General features: G+C 39.4%; 1 protein-coding gene across 1 annotated transcript in view; it reads left to right on the plus strand.

The window, feature by feature from the left end:
• THSD7A (thrombospondin type 1 domain containing 7A) overlaps nt 1-25,560 on the plus strand; it is a 959,544-nt gene that overhangs the window by 828,888 nt on the left and 105,096 nt on the right. Inside the window, exon 16 of the mRNA XM_086941983.1 lies at nt 24,902-25,035. Coding sequence (XP_086798109.1) covers nt 24,902-25,035 — 134 coding nt within the window. The remainder of the gene's footprint in view (nt 1-24,901; nt 25,036-25,560) is intronic.

Below are 25,560 nucleotides of genomic sequence, written 5' to 3' on the forward strand. Positions count from 1 at the left end.
GATTGGTTATATTTGTGGTTTAGGAAATTGTTCTAAATTAGGCACAGTGTAGCAGTGCTGCCCTCTAGAGGCAAATAACTGTAGAGTGAACCAGAGGTGCAAAACCCTGGTGAAGAAGCACAAAGTCAACTGTGGGGACTAAAGGGTAGAAAATCATAGAAATGGCGCATGTTTAGACAAATTAAGCCTGATTCACAAAGATAAACCTACACTTTTGTGTAAGCTATTTTTTTTTGGATTCACAAATGAATGATACTTTAATAGTAAGAGTACAACTGCGGAGATACCACAGTCGGGACAGAGGACTCTGCACATACAAAGATACCACAGACCTATCTTTTTATGCGAGGAGATCTCCGCCCCAACTGTGGAGCCTGTTTAACATACTGTTAAAACGGACTTTGTGAATTCCAAAATAAATGTAAAGTTTCAAAAAGTTGTAATTTTACCATTGTGAATCAGACCCTCGATCTTCTAATTAACTGATGATGGGGGCTTTATTTTCTATTTGGCTCCAGACCACTGTGAGCTCAACGTACATACACAAGTCATGGGATAATGCTTTGCTGAACCAGTGATGAGAAGCACATATTCTGTCCAACAAGGGGATGGCACGCTAGGAACATCTACTGTCGAATATGTCACAAAATGAGGAAGAAGCCTCAAAAGGACCCCATGTGGCTTGGAAAAAAGAAGGAAGTACATCCAAAAAGGGCTCTGATGGAGGTGGCATTTTGGATGACGAAATGATCAACAATTCCCAACAATTATGTTCTTGTTCTTATTCGTATTCTAATTTTTATTTTTAGACTTAGCTTCTTATTGTTAGTCTCATTCTTATTCCCATTTTTCTTATACTTATTATTTTGTTTCGATTTCTCATGCTCATTCATATTCTTATTTTCTTCCTCATTCTTAAACGTATTATTCTCATTCATACACTTATTATTCTCATTCTTATTCTTAGTCATATTTTTATAATTCTGATTACAAGTGTTATTACAATTATTCATGGTACATGGTACGTGTTCAATCCTTATATCTGCTTGAGGAAATTATTGTTAGAGAAGCATATGTTAATTAAAGCATATTTTGAAATGATGTAATGCATTTATTATTAGTATTAAGTTTGGCGGTCTTGACAGACACATTTCAGAAATCCTTAGAAGTGTAGAAATACCCTTCCATTATCAGACGTTCTGATCACTCCTCATATTTCCTATTGACTAGGAAAATTGATGATTGCCTTTGTTTCTCAGATATCGCCTGTGATCCCTGAGTCTATCCTTTGAAAAATCTGCATTATAGAAAATCAACAGGTACAGAGATTGGGGAAAGTGAAATTTCACTTCTAAGTTTTTCCTTTTTTTTCTTCTAATGGAAAATATTTTGACGTGAATACCTCTTTTTCCTCACACCCCCTTCTCACATGGTTGTTATTCTGTGCAGTTCTTAGCACTTTCATAAACTCCTGTGTGGTCAAGCACTAATAATGTGTGTTGATATGCAGAAAGATGTGACTCTGTGGGTGTTCACATCACTTGCATGAACCACACAATTTTACTTCCTTTGACAAGTATAGAATTCCAGCCTCTGTAGCGCCTCCATGCAAAAAGGCTAATATATGAACATTTTCAGTAATTTGGTGCACCTTACCGGAGATGACCCCCAAAGGCAGCGGGTGTACCACACATTCTAGAAATGCTATTCCTACTATTGGGAATGCACACATCTCCAACTCCAAGTGTCACTTGCAGCTTATGCATTAAAAACCGTACGGAACTGATTTTCACTACTTTTTGCGAGAGCGGCTTAGCTCTAGTGGTTTGTGTTGAAGCTCTGATCTGGGCATGTGCAGCGTCAGGCTGCAGTACTTAATGAACTACAATCAGGGGCATACCTCATGTTCCTGCGGCCCATGGGGTGCAGTGGGGACCCCAAACCTTCAACTGGGCCCCAATCAGCCCAAGACCAATGGCAGTCCATAACTTTATGGAGACTCTGAGGCTCCTCGTTATATTCTTCATAGGGGCATCATTTTGCCTTAACCCACTAGCTACACTGTGTGTCTGCACTGGGGACTCACCAAAAGCAAGCAACTCATCCTTGTGTGACTGCAGTCAGAAGCCAGTCACTATGCCAGTTTGCTACAACATTCACTTGATGTACTTATTATTCTTAGGAATTCCTCAATCTCTCCCCCAATAAGAGTGCAGTAGAAGTTAATGATGTAATTACGCAAAATAATATTGATGGCTTACTTCTGCCTGAGACATGGCTAATAGATATCTCTAAACCCGAAAATGTAGTTCCAAAATGATATAAAATCTTATTTCAAATAGGCATTCAGAGAGGGTAGGAGACAGCAGAGCAGCCATTTTTAAAGAGAATCAAACTGTATCATATGAACCAGTCATCACGGTTAGAGACCTTACTATTGTCATTAGTTTGAATGACTACATGATGTTAATTTTACTCAAGACCCGCATGCCATATTTGATTAATTACCCTTAAGCTAATTAGAAATGATTAGATCACACCTTAGCAACTGTGCTTTAACTATTGGATTGATGATACTGAAGGGAACAGAAAGGTTCCACATTTGTATGAATTATTGCCATCCCATAACCTGATGCCACACTTGCAGCCTTTCCCTCAAACAGAAGGTCATATGTGGATCAGCGTTGGATTTCTCATTCGTATATTAAAGAACTCCAAATACATCCCTGCCCTTGGCCTGCCATTTCATCCTTGTTTGGTGGGAAAATCTTAGGCATGTGAACCAATTCTCCCTCAATAATGGGCAGCCACTCACTCAGCAGCGGAAGACCACCAGCTTAGAAGAAATAGTTAGTGATTTAAAAATTAATGTATATGTCCTTGTTATGCTTTATTATGCTCTAGTGAACCAAGGTGTGCATTAGTCGGATTTTGTAACTTTCTCAGCCTTTTGTTGGGCATTTAATTTTTCCTTGAAAAATGAGGCCATGTGCATGCATATCATGTTGGAATACTACCTTTAGGGAAGATGATTCTTTTTGCATGATTGCTGCTATTTTCTGCTGTCTGATTTTTGACACTATGCACTTTGTCTCTGCTAAGCAGGCTCTATGCACATGTTTTGACCCAAAAACACGTTTGTGACAGAGTAGTCCATCCGCCAAACTCTAAATCGCGCCTCGACTCTTACTGAAATATACAATTCTAGCCACAGTTCTGCAAGTGATTATAACATGAGCACTGGGATATACTGACCGGCTCCCGGAAAAAACACTCATAAGGTTTCACATTTCTTGAGTAGGATTGTTATTTTGTAAACTATTTCTGCAAGGTGCATTATTTGTGTAACTCCTCACATCTGTTCTGAGCAATTGGGACCACCTCCAGTCTTGAGTTTTTAGCTAATAACAATCGTGTTTTAGCATGAGGATGATTCCCTGTGCTGTGCAACTTGAAAATAATTAGTCAAAAACCAATGACAATTTTGGGTTTTGGCAGACCAGAACAACTCCATCCGTATATGCCACATAAGGACCAGTTTTGCCGCCATGCATATTATTTTTCTAACCCCAATGTTTTGAACTGCACGTAAAGATGCTAAGTACTTAGGGGCAGATTTACACGCCCTTTTCGTCTCTTTTACACCGCCGTTGCATCACTTTTGTGACACAGCGGCGGCGCAAAAGATGCGCCATGGTGCGAAGTATTTACTACGTGACGCATCTGGGAGATGCGTCACGTTGTAAAGCCCTGCGCCATAAGAAGGCGTTCCGCGCAGGAGGGGGCTTCCTGCACAGGAACACTTCCTAAAAGTGGCTGATTTCACTCTGGGGCCCATGCTGCGTCAAAACCCTGCGCCTGCTTGAAGCAGGCGTAAGGCTTGACACAGCATTGGCAGAATAGGCCCCCCCAGAGCATTGCTGGGGCTGCGTCGTGCTTGCGAAGCAACTCCAGCAATGCGCCGCTTTTACGGCACAGATGTGTCATGCATCTGTGCCATTTTTGCCCCATGGTGCGCCGCATTGTGAATGCGGCGCACCATGGGTGGCGGAGCTGTGGCGCACAATCACTGGCGCATCCCTGCTAATTTGCAGGAATGCGCCAGTAATTGTAAATATGCCCCTAAGAATATGACATTTCTATAAAAGAGATAACTAATGTTTCCTGCACTTTCTGCATTTTTATGACAAGTTGCTTTCTTGCAAAATTTGGCATTTGTGAGCAAGAGTAAACATGCATATATTGTCAAGCCCTCTTATATAGGGGATGAAATACCCCTGCCCCCTGCCATACAACATAATGATGTCACATCACTGAGAATTTACTAGAACATATAAAGGCCAAAGGCCAATTTTGTTTATAAGTTTCTGGAACTCTGAGGTGACTTGCAAAATCTACGATTGAAGGGCTTGCCATCACCGTTCCCTCAAACCACTTTAATCCTTGGTTCGTTGCACCTTCATAAGAAACAGAGAGCATGTTTGTAAAAATGAGGAATACATGTAGAATCTCTAGTGCAAAATGAAACACATAAAAAAGCTGTTAGATATTTGCTGTAAAAATATATTAAAATTGGTTTGATATTCGTTTTTCTTTTAAGTTGTAGTGGCTCGGAATGTGTAGAAACATGAATCAAGATTCAAACTTTTCTATAACTACCTTAAGAGTGAAATAAAAAAAGGTTTTGCCATAAATTTCCCCTTTCTGATTATCATGGTTCCTAGAACGAATGTCTGACATAATATCGACAGACAGAATATCTACATACAAAAATATCGAAAAATTAATATCGTAGTACAAAAATATCGAAATTAAAAATATCGTTTTTTAAATGTATTAATAATAATGTAAAAATAATTTTAAAATACATATAATTTTACAAATATTAAATAAAAATATTAAAACATAATTAAAAAATTAAAACTAATACATATACATTTAAAATAAATTAAAAACTTAATAATTTAATGTAATTTTATTTTTTTTAATTTCATTTAATTGATTTAATTTAAATGTATTTTATTTTTACCCTGTACAACTGTACCCCAAAAACCCAAAACTGACCCTGAACCCAAAAAATACCCCTTTACCCAAAAACTGAAAACTGACCCTGAACCCTAAAAATACCCCTTTACCCAAAAACCCAAAGCTGACCCTGAACCCTAAAAATACCCCTTTACCCAAAAACTGAAAACTGACCCTGAACCCTAAAAATACCCCTTTACCCAAAAACTGAAAACTGACCCTGAACCCTAAAAATACCCCTTTACCCAAAAACTGAAAACTGACCCTGAACCCTAAAAATACTCCTTTACCCAAAATTAATTAATATTATTTAATTACCAATTAATTATTAATTAACAATAACAATAAAGTAAATATATTAGCACATTAGCTGTAATTAATTAAATTTAATAATTAATATTATTTTTTCCCAATTAATTAATTAACAATAACAAAAAATTATATATATAAAAAATTACTCTAATTAATGTAATTAACTAATTAATATTAGTTAATTACCAATTATTATTAATTAAAAATATGTACAAAATTATATTAATTAATTAACTAATTAATATTAATTAATTACCAATTAATTATTAATTAAAAATATTTACAAACATATATTAATTAATTAATTATTATTAAATTACTTCCCACCCTATTCCCCTATAAACCCACAACCCGCTCTGATACTAAAACGCAAAATGTAAACAAATTTACAAATTTTCAAACATACATTACAAAACATGCTTAACAAACATATAAACAACATATTAAAATACATAACACTAAAACATTTTTCGATATTAGTAAAATTCGATATTAGTAACATACATACCTTAAAAAAACGATATTCTGTCTGTCGATTTTTTGGACATCGATATTCTATACTGTCGAAATTAAAACATCGATATTATTGTATATCGATATTTTAATTTCGATATTTTGACTGCCTACCTCCTAGAACAACAGAGCAGTAGAAAGAAAACTCATTTTACACAGCTCCTTCTATTATGTTCTGTTACTTTAAATTCCTTTCCGCTTGCCTGTTGGCTATTTTTAGGAGCGATTTACCTGGTATGCACCCAGTAGAATACTGAAATCTAGTTCAGCGCATAAGGTCCTGATTCCCAGAATTAAACGAGTAAACTGCCGTGGCAGAACTTTGACCTTTCTGGGGGGAAATGTATGGAACTCCCTTTGTCTTGCCCTCCGATCCCAACACAGCCCGCAGCTATTCAGAAAGCAGCTAAAGATTTGGGGGGCAGATTTACAAGCCCCTTGCATCACTTTTGTGCCACCGTTGCGTCACTTTTGTGATGCAGCAGCGGTATAAGAGTTGCGCCCCATTTCAATCTAGGCAGATGCATCACGTTGTAAAGCCCTGCGTCACATTTTACCTGCGTCAGGTATAATGTATGCAGGGTAGGCGTTCCCATGCAAAAACCCACGAAGTACTGGCGCACTGAAATTTACAAGATTTCACTGCGTCAATCTACGCCTTGACTGCATCAGAATCCCTACGCCTGCTCAAACCAAGCATAAGGATTGACGCACGGCATTTTACATAGGACCTACCTATGTTTTCTGGCGCATTGCTGGAGTTGCGTCACTATTGTGACAAATTCTAACAATGCGTCACTTTTCCTCCAACAAATGCGTCAGAATTTCTGACGCATCTGTAATTCCTTGCACCATGGTGCACTGTATTGTAAATACAGCACATCCATGATGGTGCAAGGACATTTGAAGGTGACTCAAGGTAGCTGACGCATCTATGCAGATGCGTCAGTTCCTTGTAAATCTGCCCCTTGGCTTTTTCCGCCAGAAAATAACAAGGTCTCTCAGACCTAACTTGGTTGATGCTCCCTCCTCAGCCATTGATTCACCTAGCGCTAGGACACCTTCGAGTATTGCGCGCTCTATAAAATTATTTAATCCATTCATTCATTGGCTCAGGCAGCAGGCACTGTGACATCAGTAACATTTTGCGGCTATGTGCTTTAATGGCTTCTGAAATTCCTGCAGTTTAATAGAGAGACAAGTAGATGTCCATAGCCTTAAGTGGCACAGGGACAACCCTCACTGTGTGCATAGCAGCAGCCTTGCTTTCTTGAAATTAAAACATGGACAAGGAAATGCAAATCTGAACAGACAATTTATGTTCTGTCCTGAGGGTGAATGTCACAAGAGGAAATGTTAGAACGGATCATAATATTGAAGTGGTGTGCATGGTTTTGACAAGTACAATTTTCCCAACCATTTAACTTGGTCTGAGGGGTGTGATATTTTAGCTAATGTAGTCACATTTATTAGCAGTGACTTAAATCTGTTCTGTAAATTGTGAGAGCCAAGCGATAAAATCTCTCTTTAATGGATTCAGTCACAGTGAAACTCGGAAGAGATGCATCAGGTCACCTTCAAATGGATGCTTGACATGGGCATTCCTTTATACAAACGTAGTTGCATTATATGTTTGACATATTTCAACATTTTTGATAACATTACTACTTTTCAGTAATTCGCCCGGAATTCAAACAGTATGCACCACAGTCTATGAAATACATGGGGGTATGACTTGCCCTACATTGCTGGATTTTAGGCATTGGAAATTCTGCCCTTTATTTGAAGGATGAAATGTGCAAATGCATGTAAATATTTTTGCTTATTTCTCTCTACATATAATTTGTTTTCAACGGGGGGCAACAACGCATTTTAGACCCCCTAAACTGAGGGATGATAGAGAATTATTCACAACAAATGTCCGCATTTACTTCAACATGCTATGCCACTTACAGGATTAATCAGCTGAATCTAAAGCCGGGAGCAAGCGGTCTGTATCCACAATTTTAGATTCAAATGGAGCAAAATTTGTGCCGAGGCTCGGTGTCTTTCCACATACACATTCATTCCTTCAGATGCTGCCTAAAGGATTTTGATTTGAAAGCAAAAGTCGGAATTTGGCAAAACTTGCCATTTTGACGTGTGGCAAAACCGCAACTAGAAATGATTACCCATTTCGACCTTTCAAATTAAAAATGGTGCGCAAAATCCACACTCTAGTAAACCGAACCATTTGTAATGGTTTCCTCCACATAGTTTTTCTTCTAGCAAAAAATGTGGGATTCACAATGCAAAATTTAGTGTATGTGTCTAAACTTACAAGGAATGTGAATATCCACATAGCGGCAATGTCCAAGTGGTATGCGCACTGCGTCGAAATATCTCTGCAACTGGAATTACCGGCATGGTGCAGTATCTACCCACTGTTACTGTGCCTTCAAGAGATAATGACCCAGTAATGGGAAACAACAGGCAGCCCTATTATCACTGCACCACTTTATGCACTTATTCCTATATTACTGGGCTATTTTCCAACGGCGAATTTCACCTGCTTTTGGCAAGTGGAACTCAGCCCCTGTTTCCAACACTTAGATTTACTAAGAAATTGCACTGGGTTTATTTACAACTGGGGCCTTTTGTTAATTTGGGAATTCCTTTCCAGTGCACAACTATATTTATGCTGGAAAGAAGCCCTAAAGATACATAAAGTATCATGAGGGCTGCTCGGCATTGATTTCCATCAAGGGGCATACCCTGGGTGCTACATGGGCGTTCCTACACTACATATACACAACAAAATATGTCTGAGGGTCAAGAAAAAAAGTGTGGTTCTTTTGTGTAACCAAGCTTAAGATGGAACCAAAACAAACTAGCAGGTGACTCGTGCAAAATTTCGACAGAACACACTAAAATCCTTAATTAGGAAAAAAAGTGCCCATCAGTTCCCATCCGGTACCGCCCTATTCATCATCTGGGCTCTCCTAACCCAGGAGAAAAAGTGGTCAGTCACGAGATATTTTATGTGACAGATAGAAATTATGTACGAAAGGTGGTACCGAAAAAATAAATACACCAGGGTAACTGAATTGCAGTGCATGAATGTGAAGTGACAAAAGAATAAAGTATTGTAAAATTGGGTAGAGTACAGTAGAAAATAACACATTTAATAGAGTCTTTCCATTCTCCCAATATTAAAAGAATATCAATAACTGGCAGATTTGACAGAATATCTGCCTGCTGGTAGATATGCTGTCAAATCTGCCAGTTAAGCTTGGTTACACAGTAGAACCACACTTTTTTTTCTTGACCCTCAGACATATTTTGTTGTGTATATGCAGTACTAGGGCACGTGTCTGTGATGGGTCGTTAAACTAGCCCTTGGACCCTCCCCAATTTATTTTTTTGCTTTCCTACACTACCCCACATGGATCTTGAAGACAGGGATGTGCATTACATAAAATTGCTCTTTGAGTCTGCCATTACCTTGGAGAAATGCCTTTATTTCCCCACACCTTTCCAACTTTTCATGTGGGCTTCACTGTATATCACACATTCAAAGTGTGAAAAGTGTTAAACTATGTGTAATCATAGTTTTTTTTTACTGGAAGGGTTCATTCAGTCAATTGGAATTTGGTAATATACACACTGTTTTAGCATGGTGGAATTTCAGCATTTGCAATGTAAATATAGTTTGTCTGTGTTTCTGGATGAATATGTGCTGCAAACAGCTAGGGGTATTTGTAGACTATGACGTGCCGGGGAATGTTCATGTGTAATACCATTATGATATGTGCACGTTCTATAGTTTGAAGAAGGAGTTCATTGCTGGCAGTGCCTGGCGCTGGCTGTGTGTTGAGTTTACTCTGATTAAATAAACTCTTTTCAGGAATTCCTGTGAGCATCCGTATTTTATTACAACAATATAGCAGTAAAAGTTTTGAACATCCAAAGATGTATACGCTTACTTTCTCCTCAGGTAACAGTTAAAAGGAGGATAGGCTGTTTGAAGTTGCTAATCTATCAGTCTGTCTATTGATACAGGTGGTTAACCTGGTCTCGGTTTTAAGGGTGGCTGTTCGTGGGGGTCCCTGGGATTGCAATGTGCACCTTTAGTGTAGCGTGGAGGTAGGATAAATTAATCCAATGCAATCCAAGAAGGAAGTAGATAAGTAATATTTATTACTTAAGTTAAATACATATAAAGGGAGCCCACGGCAGAGGTTGTCCATGTAAGAGACACCAACAGCAATCTGACGAGGGAGGAACAGAATGAACAGGGAAAAGAATACATAAACACTCTAAGCAGAATGTATGACAAAATGGAACAAGATCTTAAAGGAAAAGCGTTAACAAAGCACTTACAGCATACTACATACCCCCTCCCCTTACACAAAAAAACTTTAATATAAAACATAATCTTTAAATCTGATAGGAAGTTTGTGAACACGAGTATCAGTAGGCACCTTAACATTAAAATCATTAGAAACATCACATTGAAAATTACCATCATAAGGAATAGGTGCATCAGTATGATTATTTTTACAATCGAATCCAGGACCAAATGTAAAATCAGAATCATTTCCAGATATATCATTGCAGTACGCTCTGTTAAAAATATCAACATGAAAGTCAGAAATTTTCACTACATTGTTCTTGCTCCACAAACCTCGATTGTCAAGTAACACAGAAGAATTTGTGACTTTGATAATGCGAGCAGGTAATGTGAATTTAGATTGACCTTTACAAATCCTAAAAGGTTTCTTGATAATAACCCAATCATTCACATTGAAAACACAATTAGAGCGTATATTGTTTCTGTCATGGAATCTTTTCTGAATAGCTTGTTTATTGGCCACAAAATGTTTAGTAATTTGTAAATCAGTGACCAAACTTCTCTTCTTGTTTAACTCCTTACCAACAGAGAATTTAGAAAACCAGTGTGGTAAAAGTTTAGACTTAGCCTCTTTACTGCGGAGAGCTTTGAAAGGAGTAACATTCGTGCTAGAATGTGGAGTATAAAGGTATGCTCATACTTTGTTACGTATAAATTCAGCAACATCAACGTTGGATGAAATAGCAGATTGAATACCTTCCTTAAGGAAGCGATTGGCTCTCTCAACGAGGCCATTATAAGATGGGCTATACAATGCAACTCTGAGATGACTAATCTCATTAGATTTAAAGAAATCAGTCATCTGATTTGAAATAAAATGTTGACCATTATCAGTAACCACAGAATTAGGAATACCTTCAATCTTAAAAATATTCTGAAGAAAACTGATAACTGAATCAGAATTAGCACTCTGTACAAAAGAATAGTATATCCATTTCGAGTGATAATCAATGGCGACAATACAATACCTTCTTTCAGATGGGAGAAGTATGAAAGGACCTGAAAAATCAACAGCAATTTTGTCCCAAGGTTGATCGGGAAATGGAACTGGAGACAAAGGTTGTTTGTTAACCTTCCAATGTTTATCTGAAACAATGCATGTAGAACATTTGTCAATAAAAGAATGTACATGTTTGTCAATGTTAGGCCACCAATAAATAGTTTTGATTTTCTTACACGTAGCAGAAATGCCTAAATGTCCCTCGTGAGCTAAAGCAATGATCTTGTACCTTAGTGAAGTAGGAGGGACAAATAGGCCATTCCTGACACAAATTCCGTTTTCTAATGAAATCGCTTCACTAACTTGTGCAAAAGATCTTACAGCCAGATTCATGAAGCTTAATTGCGCTCGCAAAGGGCCAGATTCTGAGAATCTGGCCCTTTGCGAGCGCAGTTGTGGCATTTGGGATTCATCATCCCAAATGCAATAATCGGTAAATGCAATTTCGCTAAATTGCGAGGAATTACATTTAAGGAATCTCTTTTTGAGATTCCTTAAATGCAATTCATCAACCATTTATAATTTGCGAATTCGCAATTTCGGGCCGCTATTTACCACGAGGTCAAACCTTGTGGTAAATAGCGAAAACTTAGAGAAATGCTTTTAAATGCATTTCTCTAAGTTGCATGTTGCACACACACATGTGCTTTGGACATGTGTGTGAGCAACACCAATGTAGATGACATTTCAGGGGTGCTACAGGGTGTCCTTTGGACACCCCTAGCACCCTTGAAATCGCATCCTTATTTGCGATTAGCAAATTGCTAATCACAAATAAGGAATAACTCCCCATTCATTCCTATGGGCCTTTAGGCCCATAGGAATGAATGGGGAGTTATTCCTTATTTGCGATTAGCAATTTGCTAATCACAAATAAGGAATGTGTAGGAATCGCATTTTATTTTGCGATTCCAACATGAATCCCGTTTTGCGAGTCTGTAATAGCGATTCCTTATGAATCGCTAATAAAGACTCGCAATACGGGTCTTTGATGAATCTGGCAGGTAATTCACTACTAAGACTTTTACTGTTAGGCCATTTAGCTCTGATGAAAACCTCCACTTTCTTTAAAACTTCATCATTTTCCATGGCAACCACCCAATCATTTTGAGAAATGGCGCTAGAATATGAAGCAATAGCATCAATTAAACCCACAACACAATCAGAACTAGTGTGATCTTCATCCTCAGCATTGCTAGGAAGTGGCAGCCGGGAAAGGCAATCAGCACGTATATTTTTCCCCCGTGGATGTATTTCACTGTCAGATTGTACTCCTGTAATTTGGAAAGTAATCTCACTAATCTGGCAGATGCTCTACCCAAACCATTGCCAGATAACAAAGATACAAGCGGTTTGTGATCAGTATACACTTCACATGGGATACCCCAAATATACGTTTTAAACTTTTGAATGGCCCACACAATTCCAGTGCCTCTCGCTCAATCGTGCTATAGCTACATTCAGCTGTGGTCAGAGCACGAGAAGCAAAAGCAATAGCATTTTCCTTATGATCCACCCATTGTCCAAAAAATGCTCCCAAACTCTTTTGGCTAGCATCTACTGAAAGGAAAGGTTTAGCTCTGGCACAAAAGGTTGCACAGCAGGAGCATTAATAACTAGGAGTTTAGCCTTCTCAAAGATATCCTGAAGAACAGAAGACCAGTCAAACTTACAGCCTTTCTTCAATAGGCTCCTGAGTGGCTGAATGGTGTGAGCATATCCGGGCACAAATCTAGCGTAGTATTCGCAAAGGCCAAGAAAAGACCTCAAAGTATCTTTATCTGAGGGAGGAGGCGCATTGCGAATAGCTTCGATGTTACAAAACTTAGGTTTGATACCATCTTTAGATATTGAGTGTCCTAAATATTCAACCTCACGAACAAGTAGTTTACATTTTTTGGCTTTTACTGTCATACCTTTCTCACGTAAGATAGAAAGTACCTGTCTTAAAATAATCAAATGTTCTTCCTCAGTTTCAGTGTGTATCAATATATCATCTTGAAATGCCTGCACTTGACTTAAATTCCCAAAAAGATTGTCCATTCCTTTACAATTCCCATTTTCATTTCATTTCATTTCATTAATTTCTGAAACACACTTGCGGCCGAAGCTAAGCCAAAAGGCAATCTTAGATATTTGAATGCCCCAAATGGTGTCAAGAAAGCTGTGAGAGGTTGAGATTCAAGTGATAATTGGATTTGATGGTATGCTGAATGCAGATCTATGGTTGAGAAAAATTTAGATTTACCAATGTTGGCCAACATTTCATGTATGTGGTAAAGGGTGGCAGTCAACCAATATGTTTTGATTGAGAGATCTTAAGTCTACACATAGCCTTAAATCCCTATTGGATTTCTTTCGCAAAACTACCGGAGAAACCCACTCTGAAGCATTGATAGGTGCAATAATGCCATCAGCTTGCAGATTAGAAAGAAGGGTTTTAAGGTCTTCTCTGACACTGATAGGGATAGGCCGGACTTTGTGAATAACAGGGTTTGCATTATCTTTCAATATTATAGTATGTTCAAAACCCTTTACCTTACCAACCGTACTTTTGAAAACTTCAGGAAAATCTGCTGTGAGATTATCAACAATAGTATTTTCATTAGTTATGGCTAAAACATTTTGAGGTAATTCACCAAGAACTATGGGAGGATCTTGTCCCGGCCGTAGGATAATTCCTAACAGACCCAGATCTTTCCATCCAACTATATTTCTTCCTTTAATCGCTACATAAATCTTAGTTTTAATTGATCTCCCTAGGCAAGTAAGTATGTCCCAAAAATATCCTATTAAGTTAATGTCCTATTCTCCAAATGCTTTTGGATTTATGTCAGGGGCAAGAAGTGGAAACTTATCAGGCCATAGTTCATAAAATGTAACATCAGCAAGGATTGTAACAGGTGCACCTGAATCAGCCATGGTAGAAATGACCTTATTATCAACAACAATATCAACAAATGGACCCTAGATAGGTTTGTCAGAATACTCAGGAACATCTATGGCAACAACCATGTTTGCAAATTGTGAAGAACAGTCTGACACTTCAGGTGTATCAACGAAATAGTATTAATTCGGGGTCTATAGGTCTTAGAATTAGAGGTCAGAGTTCTTCTGTTACAAACGTTGTAAAAATGTTCAAACTTCTGACAATTGGTGCACTTTTTCCCTTGCGCTGGACATAAAGGACTGTTACCAATATGATTATTTGAGCCACAACGGAAACAAATTAACTGAGGTTTGGTATTAGTCAGATTCCTGAAAATTCTCCTATTAGGTCCTTTAGGAGTAATAGTACAGACAGAATTTTCCTCAGACACCAAATTCATAGATTGAGTTAGGTCGTGGTGAGAAGAAGTTCCAGATTGTTGACTGGTAGCTAAAACTTTGGACGTAACAATTGACCTTTCAATGCTTTTTGCTATATCGATAGTCTCTGTTAAAGTAGGATTTATGGAAGTAAGTAACCGTTCTTGGATTTTTATGGAGTAACAATGAAATATGAATTGGTCTCTAATATAAATATCAACACCATTACCAAAGTCACATTTCTCAGCAAGAACTCTTAAATTGGCAATATAGTCTTCAACAGATTCTTCCGATGACTGCTTGCACATAGCAAAGTTGAATCTTTCTAAGATTACACTAGTAGCATCTGGATATTGTTTCCCTAGCCGTAACTTTGCTTCGAGATACACATTCCACTCTGCATCTTCTGACACTGGTGGAGGATAGTGAGGGAGATTTTGAAAGATTCTACGACCAGCAGTCCCAAGATGATTTACTAATAGTGCCAATTTCCTAGTATTAGTATAATCATCAGCATCAATAGCAGTCAAATAATTTTCGAAGTTTTTTATCCATTTAGACCATTTTAAATCTGGTTTGCCAGGTCTTTGTAAAAAGTGGTGATGGCTGTATGACACCTTGTAGTGAAGCCATGAACAAAACAAATGAATTATACAAAATAAATGAGTAAAAATAAATAAATAAATAAATGAAAGCAAAACTTACAGAAAGTGGTTCGAATTTTATGAATCCATGAGGAGAACAACTATTAAAGATCGTTGCTGTAGCCTGTGCTATAAATTAAAGCGTTGAAATAGAATAGTAATAAATATTTTCCTGAGTAAAATAACAACTGTAGAAAGATCGTAAGACGATCGCGATGTAAACATCGGAGTAATGAATTCAAAATGGCGGCCAGACATATGACGTAATGACGTGCAATCCCACAATCCTTAGCAGTGTTATGAGAAAATAATTCCAAAAGTCTTTGCAAGATGTCACAAGAAGAATGAAGATTGCGGGTGGCTCGAGCATCGATCGAGTGAGTAGCGATTCAAAATGAGACTTGAAACTGGCAGTTGCTTGAAGATGTTTAAAGTAAGGATAAATGAACTTGAGAAAAGTCAAAAAACTTGTATGACGCACCTTTAAAGATACGAGTTCTTGTAAGAACGAGACGCTCCTGTCCGTAGGCTCCAAGTATTCCAAAAGTATTCCGAAATTCAAAGGAAAAAATGTTCTCTTAAAGGATAACCCCACTTCTTGTACCAAATTGTAGCGTGGAGGTAGGAGAAATTAATCCAATGCGATTCGAGAAGGAAGTAGATTAGTAATATTTATTACTTAAGTTAAATACATATAAAGGGAGCCCACGGCAGAAGTTGTCCATGTAAGAGACACCAACAGCAATCTGACGAGGGATGAACAGAATGAACAGGGAAAATAATACATAAACACTCTAAGCAGAATGTATGACAAAATGGAACAAGATCTTAAAGGGAAAGCATTAACAAAGCACTTACAGCATACTACATTTAGGTTGCCCTAACTGGGTGACAGGTCCAAATAACTTTTTTACCCTTGCACCCACTCTGTAATATGCAAGAGAGAGCAAAGCCATGCCCTCTTTTACGTGTGGCAACATTCCATTGTAAATTATCCCACTTCTTTGGAGCATGTAGTTCAAAAAAGTGCACAATGGTGATCCATTTTAGAGGCGAGACCGCACAACAGAAGGTCCCTTCTGTAAGATCAAAAAGAAATAGCTGCTAAAAGCAGGTACAAAAAGATTATTCTCCCTGGGCCACTTAGTACTATGAGGCTCTGAGTTTCAACTCAACATGCAGTTTTTTGGATGTTTTTGATACCGCGGGTTCATTGAAATTGACAAACTTGTACAAGAAATGTTCGAAAATTGTTTGTGAAGAGAAAAAATAAGAAATGTGTTACAACTTATAACATTAATATGTAGCTTATTGTGGGAAGGAGACACCTGTGAATAGCACTGCATGAACTGGGTTTATGAGTGTGGACTGGCAGTCCATGACATCAGGAACTACTCTCTGGCATCTCAACTCATCACTGTTAATGAATGGGTTTTCACATCTCTCTCCGAGCCCGCATATCGGCTAGACTGCCACGCTATGGGGAGTGGTGTCCATCTGGATGCATTATACTTCAGGAAATTTGAGAAGTGTCTGCCAACGTACACGCAGACGGTGGTCCGAACTTAGCGAGAGGTCACAAAGCTCTTGGGGTGGGAGGCTAAATGGACTGAACAGTCCCGGCTCTTGGGAAAGAGACCTGTTGAAGGAAGTGAGATACCTACAGGGCTTTCGTAAGTGGAGCCTCATCGGCATAGATCGCCTCAGGGACATTTGTCGAAAGGGAGCCATGCTCATTTTCGAAGACTTACAAGCAGAATACAAGATGGCCGACTCGGAACGATTACGCTATCTCCAGTTAAGACATGTGCTGGAATACCGAATACTCCCCACTTGAGGACAGACTATTGCTTGACCCGATGATAGATAAAGCAGTCTCTCTCAGTGACCATAAGATCATCAATAATTCCCCGGATCCCCTGGTCCCCTTGAGGGAGGCATGGGAAACAGACTTGGGACTCTTGGAGGATGAGGCAATTCAAAACCCCAGGGAGATTGCCATATGATCGAATTTCAGATTGGTCCGACTCTGGACCTTGCATAGATCGTACACCCCCAGAATGCTTCAACGTCGATTGGGTCACTGTGACACCGACCAATGCATCAGGGGCTGCGGGTAGGTAGGAACCTTCTTTCATATCATCTGGGCATGTCCCAAAATACAGCATTATTTTACTGTAATAACCCGGATCATGATCAGGGTGGTGGGGCAGCAGCTTCCGGTGGAAGCAAAATGGCATCTACTGGGGGTCAGTGGGGAAACAAATTGGCCCACACACACACACACTAATTTTGGCTCATGCTGGCTTCGGGGGTGACTAAGAAAAATATTGCAAGAATGTGGTGAAACACTGATCTCCCGAAGACTAGGCGACTTGGAAAATGACTTAGATTGGTGCCAACAGGCTGAGAAAATGGTCTATCGAAGTAGAGGGTGCCCCCCAAAATGGGAAAAGATCTGGTTCTCGCGGCAAAAATATAGAAGACAATAATGTAGTGTAGGAGGGGTGTTGGTATAAGTGGGACTAGAAATCGAGATGTTACAGTACAATGATGTACATGCTGTATACTTTCCTTCTGTTCACCGCCACCTGACGCCACGCTGTCTCTGTATTATTGAAAAAAGTATACCAACGCCTGTTTAATAAAAATAAAGTTGAAAAAAAACGTATAATTTTTAGTAAATCAAAAATGAACATAAGAGTAAGTCTAGGACCTAGCAAAAATGTCAGGTTCCTAGGAGAACTGCTGGCATTTCTTTCAACATTCTTATTTCTGCTAATGTTAAATAATTTTTACGTAATTGTAAATAATCAACATCATTCACACAAGCAAAAGTACAATGCAATTGCACTTCAAAACAGATTTGTTAAATTGTTCCTTGGAAGGGAAAATATTTTTGCTTTAGCAGAAACCCCTTTAACTGCACTAGCTCCACCGTTGTGGATGTTCCCTCCCAGTAGCCCATTGAAATGTTTGTTAATTACCCACAAACACGTGCTAATGTATTTGGGCATCCGGACCTTAGTGATTTCGTTTTGAAAGCAGCTGATACGCCCAAGCGCACAAAAAGACACATTGTTTCTTTTCCACAGTCTTTCCATAAAATAACTATTTCCAGTAATGCTAAGGGAGATTAATATAGAATACAACACAATATTCTAAGAAGCTGTGGAATTCAACCTAATTCCTTGGATAAACAGTAAAGGCCAGAAAAGTGATGAGCTGCCATGGAGAGACTGAGGTAAAGCAAGGCCTTCTTCAAGCCGATCCTCAAAACCCAAATAGGAACTGGAAATCATCCTCTTGGGTCAGGTTATGTTCAAAGGTAAGGAAGTATTGGTTAGGGTAGAATTAGCGCATGTCCTATTTTTCATGGGAAACAGTTGTCGGGCATAACAGCGTGACATTTGCTTTTAGCCTGTTGTATTACCTCCTTGGGCTGTGTGACACACAGAGCGCAGTGTCTGTAGGACATTTGAGATTCAGATTCTCATTACAAGTATTGTGGGTTAGACACTTCTGTAGAATAGCACCAAGACTAACCAATGTCGTAGGGGGTGGTATTTACTGAGCACGATACTACTGCAAACGTATGAATTTTACCCCATGGAATTAACACAGAAAGTGATGTTTGCACACAAATTACTGCATGTTTTCCCTAAGCTTATTTTTCCAGTTTTGTTCTGGTGAAAAGTGTGCAGGAATCACTCAGGAATATGGTAGTCTCTCATAATTTTTAATCTCGAACCACACAGAAGTTCTCATTTCGCCATAATAGGAATTTACAAACTTGCAATGAGGACTTTATTAGTGTGGGTACAACAATTTTCATGGCACAGCAACATTTTCTAACACCGTAGCTCCTGAAAGCACAGAAATACTTTGAGGGACTGGTTATAGATAATGTAGACCTTTACGCGCCCTCACCTTGAAGACATTTGTTTGAGGTTCTTGCGATGATTTGGACCAGGTGGGCAACTAGAGCCACATTTCGGGAGGGGGGGCTGAAAAATATTTCGGGGGGGGGGGCTAATTCGTCAAACCAAAGACAGAGGGACTGTAAAACGGGGTGAACACACAACACAAGCCTTATTTACACGTAAATGGTCTTTAAAGACCTGTTAAGTACTCGGGTGCGGCTGCAATTAGATGCTCGCCAGCCCGCGAAGCTGTGTCAGCCCTGGCTGACACACACGACGGGGGCGGCCAAAGCCCCGTGAGCCCAATGGGTGTTGTGCGCCTGATTTATACCTCAATGCAGACAGGATAAAATGTCCTGAATATAGCCAGCTAAGACTCTGTTTTCTTATTTTATATCTATAATGTAGATATACAGCTTAATACTTCCTCAACAGATTCAGAATGACCAATAGGGCATTCAGCCAAGGTCCAAAGCGCTGGCCTTTTAGGTCAATGTGTTGGCTGTTTAGGTCTCGGGCTAGGCAGCGCATGCGCTGTCTCGTCAGAGAAATGCTTTATACAGTATAGTGGGGAAAGCTCCGCCCACTTTCCAGCCTTATTTTGTATTGGCTTGAATCAAAATTCCTGCTTTCTCATTGGTGCTTGGCTTCTTAATCCTGCCTCCTGGCGGCCATGTCGTCATTTTTATCCTTATGAGGCCATCAGCCCCTTTACTAGAAAAACAGTTTTGTTCCTGTGCCTCTCTCGTTGTCTGTCACTTATTACACCACAACCGCCCCCACCTCACCCCGTTAGTGCCTTCTTCTACCCCCGCACTTCTGTGTAAAATGCATTAGGGCTCGCGAAAATACGAGCCGAATTGCATTTTCAGTGCGAGTTTGCCATCTCATTGGTGGGCAAATTCGCACTTTTTGTCTCCCATGCGTGCGATGCTTTACATCATGCGCATGCGAGACAAAGAGCAGCAGGGACAGCACAAGCAGTGAAGCAGGACGAGGTGAAGCGCGGCCAGATTAGCTGTCATCTAATGACAGGCAGATTTAAGTACAGATGGGCGGAAGGCCACAGATCATAAGATTTTTAGAGGCAGGCGCACACGCATGTTCTCTCAGAAGGCTCGAGGGGCCAAGGGCGCGTGTTTCCCTCATGATGGCCATCGCGTGGCCATGTTCTTCTCCGAGCAGACAGCTGGGGGCAGTGGGGGCAGTAGGTGCTTCTGCAGCTCTGGGAGCGGGAACGTTCAGGCTCAGTGATGCGGACCTTCTCACCTCGAGGGCCCGAAGTACCAGGGTGTTGGAGCAGGTACATGAGGACTTACCCAGGGGTAGGGGGGGTTGGTATAGGGCACGGGGCATCTTGATTCTAGAAGTGAGAGGGTCAGGGGTACATAGAATTAATCTCTCGGGCACAAGAGAAACAGGGGAGTGGCACAAGCGAAGGAACTCATTTCATCATTAGACCTGTGGTTTGTGAAACGGGTGCCGAACAGCCTCTACAAAATAATGGCTCAGTGGACTGTCGTAGGGGGTCTCAGCATTTCACCTCTTGGATTTTATGATTACAACAGTACAGATACTTTCCGGGGGCATTCCGGGCATTCGAAACAGCGGCCTTTCCCTATAGGGATTGACACTTCTGGGTAACTATAACAGGTGACAGCCCCAAGAATGAGTGACTCAATTAATGCTGCTGCTGGGACTCAATGGCGTCTCCTTCTCCCCTTCTCTCTTTGCTCTTACCTCCTCCTGCACTCTGCTGAAGTTTTACTGTTCGCCTTCTCGTCTTGTTGTTCTTCTCTCGATGTATCATCTCTCACCGGTCTTATAGTTATTCCTTCCCGGCCCTCCCCACTCTCGACCCCAGAGCGCCCCTCCCCACCCACAACCTTCTCCACTGCCTACTAATGAACTTTTATTGTTTACTTTCTCATCCTATTGTTATCCTTTCAAAGTATAACACGATCCAGTGTTATATTTTTATGTAAACACCTACAAGCCTCTGGGTGCTAGTGCGCTGCATATGGATGCTAAATGAATAGTAAGTATACTCTTTAGGGGCAGGCACAAGAAGACAAAACATTTTCAGAACTACAAGACCCCGAGGACAGACACAGTTACACACACTCGCCTCTGGAGACGGATGGCAAATGTACTGACTTAGAGGTGCGCATTTCAACCATGCGCTTTCAATTCAGGGGTTTGATTTGCGGCGGAGGAACTGTGCTGAAAGAAGGGACACACAACATACCATACATCATGACCTCTAAACTGGCCGACCCTACACCTGTGCTTCGAAGCTGGATCTTGAAGCACCAGGGGTTGTCTTGATTCTTCACAATACCCGGGGCTTTATGTGGGCCAGGTCCTGCCGGTGCTTATCAAGCCCATTCTAAAAAGCATGTGCTGAAACGGGTCCCTGACGGGCTCTCATTTTTGCCCTCACCCTCTGCAGGAGAAACACCCTTCACTAGGATGTAACTTCAAAGAAATGGTTATAGTTCTTTCACAGTCTCATCATTTTAGAACTGCAGCATTTTCAATATTCTGTACACAGAAGCCCTAGTTGTTTCTTTTTTATCTTATGAAAATAACAGTCATTGACAAAGCCAATAATCCTGGCTTACTGTAGGGGTAATGTTACTTGTTGTATTACATACCTTGATGCAATGACAGAACAGCAAACTGCCAGTCAGGCGGCACACTCTGCTACGCATATATAACATCCTGGATAACTTAGCACAGGAACATTCTTCTCATACGCGAGTTTGAGCTATTGAACATTGTAAATAACAATGCCTTTTATTTTTGTTTTGGATTATAAAATATAAATAAAAGGCATTGCCGTTTACAATGCCAATAGCTTAAAATTGCGTAAATCCAAGACCTATTGCATTGCAAATGCTTGTTTTGCTGTTTGTGGGCTTGCTTTATGGTCTGATGGGCTCCTTTTTACTTTTGATTTCCCTGATGTTAAAACAAACATTGCCTACAGCAAGTTCAAATCAATGCAGTCTTCCTACCTTGTAAAATTCGTGTAAAGGCATGTCTTTATAAGTGCAAAACCTGCGAATTTGCAAACATGGGCCACGTGTTTACTGTTTAGCTTTCTCATTCTCCTATGTGGCCTCTTTCATTTAGGTGCCAGGACATATAGGCACATTTGCTTTCCCACTCCAACCCGGTTCCTCGACATAAGATGTCTTCAAGTACTGTGACTATTGCTAAAGCATATATATCTTTGTCAACTATGCAGTTCTAACCCGTCTTTCAGATAGTGGCAAGAGAGGTATACAACTGAAGTGTCACATCCTAGTCACAAACCAACATAAAGCCTAGATGCTACTGGGGTCTCTATTATGATACACAATTGACATTGTCTAACTAAATTAAAGTTAAATTAAATTGCTAAATTTAATGTAACTTTTGTACTGCCACTGATTATTTTTGATGCAGAGATACTTTTAAAATGCTTATTTTAATGTTTTATTGGAATATGCGTAATGTATAGTATATTATTTTCTAAGTATCTAATCCGTGTTTTGTTTTTCTTCCCCGATAATTCTTTGTTACTCTTTTCCATTTCGTGATGCTCCAGGCTCAGGTAAGAAACCCTGTTGGAAATGACTGGTGATCTTTCACCTCAAAATTAATTGTACACATGTAAAATTATAATCAGCAGTGCTACAGAGCTGTCATCACCAAAGCAGGTCGGCGCAATGGCATTTTAATTTATTGTTAATTTATTTTTGTGAATATAATTATTGTGAGGAAACCGTTAAAGCTCAGGCGAGGAAGAAGCCCTTCAACACATCTCATGTAGGAGACAATACCTTGGTTTGATCTATCTATCTATCTATCTATCTATCTATCTATCTATCTATCTATCTATCTATCTATCTATCTATCTATCTATCTATCTATCTATCTATCTATCTATCTATCCATCTATCTGTAGATAGAAAGATAGATAGATAGATATATAAACTTATAGTTACACACAACACACACACAATTTTCTTAAATGAGATTGTGTTTATGTAGTATTTCTATATGTATGGATATATATATATATATATATATATATATATATATATATATATATATATATATATATATATATATATATATATATATACATAAATGCACACTAGTTTTTTTGAATGAGATAGCGTTTGTGCGGATATATTTCTTCAAACCAAACACAATTACAATGATTTCCAAAATATAGATCATATTAGTTAATGTAGTGCGTGTTAATTTTCATAGGGAATTGGAAATGCAGATCTGAACATTGGCAACAGTTATCAGACAGTAAAAATGTACTTTTGAACAAAATAAGCTGCATACAAGCTGGATACAAGAGAAATACTGTGGGGCAGATTTACAATGAAAGTGACTCAGTGCATTCTGCAAGGCATTTGGCTGTGCCTCTCTGAGTCACTTTCAAAGCACAGGCATAAAACATATTTACAAAAATATGTTGCATCTCTGTGCTTCCCATTGTGCTTGCGCACAAACTGCTGCCATGCTCAGGCACCATTGCACCATGGTGCAAGGATGCCTGCATCATGGGGAGATTGTTTTTGTGCAGGAAGGGGGACCTTCCTGCACAAAAACAATCACTACAGGCGTAGAATGCAGCACGCATCGAAAGAGGAAAAAACTAGGAGAAATAAAAACGTTTCTTCTTGTTGTGCCTCTCTACGTTCCATGGGTGTTGCTGGGAACACCCACAGCAGCATCCATGGAATGCCCCTTTCACGAAAATTGCTGCGTGTAAGGTGGCTTGTCCTGTCCTTGCAAATATGGAGCAGTAAGATACGCCACCAATACGTCACAAAAAGTGATGTACTGGTGGCGCAGGGGGCTTGTATATCTGCCTCTCAGTGTGGTAGACGACAAAGTGTGAAAAGTAAAGTTAACCGATGGAAGGTACTCACCTCAAATTTATGCAAAGAAAAAATCCCCAAATCTTATGCATTTTCGGGATTTTTCTCATATCAAATAATATGCTTTAGGCTTGTCTATAGAAGTGTTGAAAGTACAATATTAAAAAGTGCTAAAGAAAAACTAATTATCTCTGTCTGCTCTATGTCGCTTCTTCTTACGATCATCGAGCTTAGATACACGGTCGGAGCTAGCCTTCTAAGCACTCTGAATAGTTGCGTGTATCCCTAAATTCTATACCAATTTTAAATATCTCAGTTTTTGGAACAGTATCAGTCAGATGTGATTGTGCTGCTTTTTCTGTGAAGCTTCTCATGTTTGTCAAGCACTAATTGCAGAAATTAAATCAACACTGAGGCCTTGATTAGGAGTCAGGTGGGACGGAAATATCGTATGGTTTTCCACTCTGCCTGATTCAGAGTGGGCCGGTGTTTCCGCGCCCCGCGCCAGGTGTCGGGTTCCCGCATCACACCTGATGAGATGCTCTTCAAACGTTTCATCTACCTCCTTGTCTAACATAACATGACCACCTCAGGAAGTGATCTGCTTAGAAAGTATTTTAGCCTCCCTAAAAGATTAACCTACAATACATGCTTTAAAAAAAATATATATATATTTTATTTTAATATGTGTTTCATTATCTAAAGCAAATTCATACCAGGAAATGTTAGCAATGACGTTCAGACTTTTGATTGGAGTATGTATGAAAATAGTAAACGTGCAAAGTTTTATTTTATTTTTCTACTTTGTTTATGTGACGTCACTATACATAGAATTATGCAATCATTCCTTCACGATCCACCTGCCATATTCTCAGGTTTTCTTTATTGTTTAGGTCTATGAGGTGGTTCCATGCCACAGCGACTGCAGCCAGCACGTGTGGATCACTGAGCCATGGAGTGTCTGCAAAGTCACCAATGTTAATCTGAAAGATAATTGTGGGGAAGGTGTTCAGACGAGAAAAGTGAGGTAATGGCATGTTCATGATGTACCTGCTGCACCGAGCCACGGGACTACTATATTTATTAGGCCTGGGTGAAATTTAAATAATGACAGCACAAGTCGAGTAATTTGGGGAATTCTGCTTACCGCTTGTTATGTGGAATTCCTGAAATTGTGCCATTATACCACGTTGCGCGATTAGGTCGCTATTTGTGGCAAAAAAGTAGCAGTGCGATTACAAAGCAAACAACCAGAACGTGAGCAGCTATTGTTTGCAAGAATTTACTTTTTTGCATTATTTTATTAGTACAAAATTCGTTCTTGTGTCAAAAATTGAAGCAAGGACGCATTTAGAGCCAAAATATAGTGATAAAATTAGAGAATTGCATTTCGTGCAACTACACATAATTTTGCATAGTTTCCCCAAAGTTTGTTTAAGTACAAGTTAGACCTGACAGCCTTAGGGTGGTCTTCCCCCAAACATTTTGCCTTACTCCGCCATTTTTGCTGATCTAGATTTTGCTGGATTTAGAACTCTGTGCACTTTACCAC

Source organism: Lissotriton vulgaris, chromosome 10 (genome assembly GCF_964263255.1).
Source record: "Lissotriton vulgaris chromosome 10, aLisVul1.2, whole genome shotgun sequence".
NCBI classification, from domain to species: domain Eukaryota; kingdom Metazoa; phylum Chordata; class Amphibia; order Caudata; family Salamandridae; genus Lissotriton; species Lissotriton vulgaris.